Source organism: Aegilops tauschii, chromosome 4, assembly GCF_002575655.3.
Source record: "Aegilops tauschii subsp. strangulata cultivar AL8/78 chromosome 4, Aet v6.0, whole genome shotgun sequence".
Taxonomy (NCBI): Eukaryota; Viridiplantae; Streptophyta; class Magnoliopsida; order Poales; family Poaceae; genus Aegilops; species Aegilops tauschii.
In genome coordinates this window covers 18,122,809-18,128,808 of record NC_053038.3, presented here as the reverse complement: position 1 = coordinate 18,128,808, position 6,000 = coordinate 18,122,809, and the positions used below count along the sequence as shown (strand labels likewise).

Genomic DNA, 6,000 nt, shown 5'->3' with positions numbered 1-6,000 from the left:
AAACTTCTTAATCTTTCTAAAAAATAAAGTATCTTCAATATTTTGAAACGGAGGGAGTATGAATTAATAATAGTTGTGGGTACTGATGTGACACTTTTGTATGAGTAATAATATGATATTTTTGCATGAGTACTTGTGGTGGACTGGTGGTTACTAATAGTTGTGCTTATCCTTCTACCCTGCCATTTTTGCCTGAATTTCCGAAGCCTAGACAAAATCAAGATGATCGATGGGTAGAGGTGTACACGAATCTTGTGAACATCTGTTTCCAAGCGCAATACTCCATTGAGATACACCTCCTTGTTGTCTCCGTTTGCAGGTCCATTTCCTTAGCAGCCGGTATGGCTTGACTTCTGACCTTGGGCCATCTCCATTTTCATCACAAGATGAGATCTCGACGCCAATACTATCAATAATATACTCTATCCAGCGTTCCCACATGCAGCACATGCATGCGGTGAAGACATTTATGCATAGCGAGCACCATACATATACATGCATGCATGAATGCACTGATCCAGGCCCTATATAAAGGACACCATATACCTCAGCACTAACTCATCCACCACAGCTTAGCAGCAACCACCAGTGCCTTGGACACACTCGATCATAAACTCTAGCTGATCAGTCCTACCTAAGCTTGTTCCGTAGCAAGCAATGGGCTGCTCCAAACTCATAGCTGGCATGTTCACCATGCTCCTCCTTGCTCCGGCTGTCCTGGCCACCGACCCTGACCCTCTTCAGGACTTCTGTGTCGCCGACCTTGACGGCATGACGGTCTCGGTGAACGGACACCCATGCAAGCCCATGTCGGAAGCCGGCGACGACTTCCTCTTCTCATCCAAGCTAGCCAAGGCCGGCAACACTTCCACCCCGAACGGCTCGGCCGTGACAGAGCTCGATGTGGCCGAGTGGCCCGGCACCAACACTCTAGGCGTGTCCATGAACCGTGTGGACTTCGCGCCTGGAGGCACCAACCCGCCACACATCCACCCGCGCGCAACCGAGATCGGCATTGTGATGAAAGGTGAGCTCCTTGTTGGAATCCTCGGCAGCCTCGACTCCGGAAACAAGCTCTACTCCAGGGTGGTGCGTGCTGGAGAGACGTTCCTCATCCCGCGCGGGCTCATGCACTTCCAGTTCAACGTCGGTAAGACAGAGGCCTCCATGGTCGTCTCCTTCAACAGCCAGAACCCCGGCATCGTCTTCGTGCCACTCACGCTCTTCGGCTCCAACCCACCGATCCCGACGCCGGTGCTCACCAAGGCACTCCGGGTGGAGGCCGGGGTTGTGGAACTTCTCAAGTCCAAGTTCGCTGGTGGATCTTAATCCGGGGGAGCCTACCCGAAATGATAAATATATAATTCAATATATAAATGCTAGTGAAATTTAATATTTCTCAGCAGAAGATATGTATTCAAGCTTCTGGTTATGAACCTCACATGCGGTTGTAATAAGATTGAATAAGTTAGCCTCGTGGTTCAGCCTTCAGAACCAATACGAGGAATTGAAATGTGCTACTTTTTATTGTCGAAGATGATCATGGTGCCCCGAAGATGGAGATCAAAGGAGCATAATGATATTGGCCATATCATGTCACTATTTGATTGCATGTGATGTTTATCGTGTTTTTGCATCTTATTTGCTTAGAACGACGGTAGTAAGTAAGATGATCCCTTATAATAATTTCAAGAAAGTGTTCACCCTAACTGTGCACCGTTGTGAAGGTTCGTTGTTTCGAAGCACCACGTGATGATCGGGTGTGATAGATTCTAACGTTCGAATACAACGGGTGTTGACGAGCCTAGCATGTACAGACATGGCCTCGGAACACACGCAATACACTTAGGTTGACTTGACGAGCCTAGCATGTACAGACATGGCCTCGGAACACGGAGGACCGAAAGGTCGAGCATGAGTCGTATAGAAGATACGATCAACATGGAGATGTTCACCGATCTTGACTAGTCCGTCTCACGTGATGATCGGACACGGCCTAGTTAAACTCGGATCATGTTTCACTTAGATGACTAGAGGGATGTCTATCTGAGTGGGAGTTCATTAAATAATTTGATTAGATGACCTTAATTATCATGAACTTAGTCTAAAATCTTTACACTATGTATTGTAGATCAAATGGCCAACGTTGTCCTCAATTTCAACGCGTTCCTAGAGAAAACCAAGCTGAAAGATGATGGCAGCAACTATACGGACTGGGTCCGGAACCTGAGGATCATCCTCATAGTAGCCAAGAAAGATTATGTCTTAGAAGCACCGCTAGGTGATGCACCAATCCCACAGAACCAAGACGTTATGAACGCTTGGCAGCAGCGTGCTGATGATTACTCCCTCGTTCAGTGCGGCATGCTTTACAGCTTAGAATCGGGTCTCCAAAAGCGTTTTGAGAAACATGGAGCATATGAGATGTTCGAGGAGCTGAAATTGGTTTTCCAAGCTTATGCCCAGGTCGAGAGATCTGAAGTCTCCGACAAGTTCTTCAGCTGTAAAATGGAGGAGAATAGTTCTGTTAGTGAGCACATACTCAGAATGTCTGGGTTGCACAACCGCTTGACTCAGCTGGGAGTTAATCTCCCGGATGACGCGGTCATTGACAGAATCCTTCAGTCGCTTCCACCAAGCTTCAAGAGCTTTGTGATGAACTACAATATGCAGGGGATGAAAAAGACCATTCCTGAGGTATATTCAATGCTGAAATCAGCTGAGGTAGAGATCAGAAAAGAACATCAAGTGTTGATGGTGAATAAAACCACTAAGTTCAAGAAGGGCGAGGGTAAGAAGAACTTCAAGAAGGACGGCAAGGGAGTTGCCGCGCCCGGTAAACCAGTTACTGGGAAGAAGTCAAAGAATGGACCCAAGCCCGAGACTGAGTGCTTTTATTGCAAGGGAAGTGGTCACTGGAAGCGGAACTGCCCCAAATACTTAGCGGACAAGAAGAAGGCCGGCAACACCAAAGGTATATGTGATATACAAGTTATTAATGTGTACCTTACCAGTATCGTAGTAGCTCCTGGGTATTTGATACCGGTGCGGTTGCTCATATTTGTAACTCAAAACAGGAACTACGGAATAAACGGAGACTGGCGAAGGACGAGGTGACGATGCGCGTCGGGAATGGTTCCAAGGTCGATGTGATCGCCGTCGGCACGCTACCTCTGCATCTACCCACGGGATTAGTTTTAAACCTCAATAATTGTTATTTAGTGCCAGCTTTGAGCATGAACATTGTATCTGGATCTCGTTTAATTCGAGATGGCTACTCATTTAAATCCGAGAATAATGGTTCTTCTATTTATTTGAGAGATATGTTTTATGGTCATGCCCCGCTGGTCAATGGTTTATTTTTGATGAATCTCGAACGTGATGTTACACATGTTCATAGTGTGAATACCAAAAGATGTAAAGTTGATAACGATAGTCCCACATACTTGTGGCACTGCCGCCTTGGTCACATTGGTGTCAAGCTCATGAACAAGCTCCATGCAGATGGACTTTTGGAGTCTCTTGATTACGAATCATTTGACACGTGCGAACCATGCCTCATGGGTAAGATGACCAAGACTCCGTTCTCCGGAACAATGGAGCGAGCAACCAACTTATTGGAAATCATACATACCGATGTGTGTGGTCCAATGAGTGTTGAGGCTCGCGGAGGATATCGTTATGTTCTCACTCTCACTGATGATTTAAGTAGATATGGGTATGTCTACCTAATGAAACACAAGTCTGAAACCTTTGAAAAGTTTAAGGAATTTCAGAGTGAAGTAGAGAATCAACGTGACAGGAAAATAAAATTCTTACGATCAGATCGTGGTGGAGAATATTTAAGTCACGAATTTGGTACACACTTAAGGAAATGTGGAATAGTTTCACAACTCACGCCGCCTGGAACACCTCAGAGAAATGGTGTGTCCGAACGTCGTAATCGCACTCTATTGGATATGGTGCGATCTATGATGTCTCTTACCGATCTACCGCTCTCATTTTGGGGCTATGCTTTAGAGACTGCCGCATTCACTTTAAATAGGGCTCCGTCGAAATCCGTTGAGACGACACCGTATGAATTATGGTTTGGGAAGAAACATAAGCTGTCGTTTCTAAAAGTTTGGGGATGCGATGCTTATGTCAAGAAACTTCAACCTGAAAAGCTCGAACCCAAGTCGGAAAAATGCGTCTTCATAGGATACCCTAAGGAAACCATTGGGTATACCTTCTACCTCAGATCCGAAGGCAAGATCTTCATTGCCAAGAACGGGTCCTTTCTGGAGAAGGAGTTTCTCTCGAAAGAATTGAGTGGGAGGAAAGTGGAACTTGATGAGGTGATAGTCACCCCTTCCAAACCGGAAAGTAGCGCAGCGCGGGAAAATGTTCCTGTGGTGCCTGCACCGACTGGGGAGGAAGTTAATGATGATGATCATGAAGCTTCGGATCAAGTTGCCACAGAACTTCGTAGGTCCACAAGGACACGTTCCGCACCAGAGTGGTATGGCAACCCTGTCCTGGAAATCATGTTGTTAGACAACGGTGAACCTTCGAACTATGAAGAAGCGATGGCGGGCCCGGATTCCGACAAATGGCTAGAAGCCATGAAATCCGAGATAGAATCCATGTATGAAAACAAAGTATGGACTTTGACTGACTTGCCCGATGAGCGGCGAGCCATAGAAAACAAATGGATCTTTAAGAAAAAGACGGACGCAGATGGTAATGTGACCATCTACAAAGCTCGACTTGTCGCTAAGGGTTATCGACAAGTTCAAGGGGTTGACTACGATGAGACTTTCTCACCCGTAGCGAAGCTGAAGTCCGTCCGAATCATGTTAGCAATTGCCGCATACTATGATTATGAGATATGGCAGATGGACGTCAAAAACGGCATTCCTTAATGGCTTCCTTAAGGAAGAGTTGTATATGATGCAGCCGGAAGGTTTTGTCGATCCTAAGAATGCTAACAAAGTATGCAAGCTCCAGCGCTCAATCTATGGGCTGGTGCAAGCATCTCGGAGTTGGAACATTCGCTTTGATGAGATGATCAAAGCGTTTGGGTTTACACAGACTTATGGAGAAGCATGTGTTTACAAGAAAGTGAGTGGGAGCTCTGTAGCATTTCTCATATTATATGTGGATGACATACTATTGATGGGAAATGATATAGAATTCTTGGAAAGTATAAAGGCCTATTTGAATAAGTGTTTTTCAATGAAGGACCTTGGAGAAGCTGCTTATATATTAGGCATCAAGATCTATAGAGATAGATCAAGACGCCTCATTGGTCTTTCACAGAGTACATACCTTGACAAGATATTGAAGAAGTTCAGTATGGATCAGTCCAAGAAGGGGTTCTTGCCTGTATTGCAAGGTGTGCAATTGAGCACGGCTCAATGCCCGACCACGGCAGAAGATATAGAAAAGATGAGTGTCATCCCCTATGCCTCGGCCATAGGGTCTATTATGTATGCCATGCTGTGTACCAGACCTGATGTAAACCTTGCCGTAAGTTTGGTAGGAAGGTACCAAAGTAATCCCGGCATGGAACACTGGACAGCGGTCAAGAATATCCTAAAGTACCTGAAGAGGACTAAGGATATGTTTCTCGTTTATGGAGGTGACGAAGAGCTCGTCGTAAAGGGTTACGTCGACGCTAGCTTCGACACAGATCTGGATGACTCGAAGTCACAAACCGGATACGTGTCTATTTTGAATGGAGGAGCGCGCAGTAAGCTGGTGCAGTTGCAAGCAAAGCGTCGTGGCGGGATCTACATGTGAAGCGGAGTACATGGCAGCCTCGGAGGCAGCACAGGAAGCAGTCTGGATGAAGGAGTTCATTACCGACCTAGGGGTGATTCCCAATGCGTCGGGCTCGATGACTCTCTTCTGTGACAACACTGGAGCTATTGCCCTTGCGAAGGAGCCCAGGTTTCACAGGAAGACCAGGCATATCAAGCGTCGCTTCAACTCCATTCGTGAAAGTGTTCAAAATGG

The 6,000-nt window shown here is 46.2% G+C and overlaps 1 protein-coding gene across 1 annotated transcript; it reads left to right on the top strand.

Moving 5' to 3' along the window:
* The first annotated feature begins 549 nt into the window (after positions 1 to 549).
* On the top strand, positions 550 to 1,527 carry LOC109742586 (oxalate oxidase 1). Its single transcript, XM_020301685.4, has one exon. The coding sequence runs from the start codon at positions 658 to 660 to the stop codon at positions 1,327 to 1,329; it is 672 nt and encodes a 223-aa protein (XP_020157274.1). The 5' UTR covers positions 550 to 657; the 3' UTR covers positions 1,330 to 1,527.
* Positions 1,528 to 6,000: the final 4,473 nt, after the last annotated feature.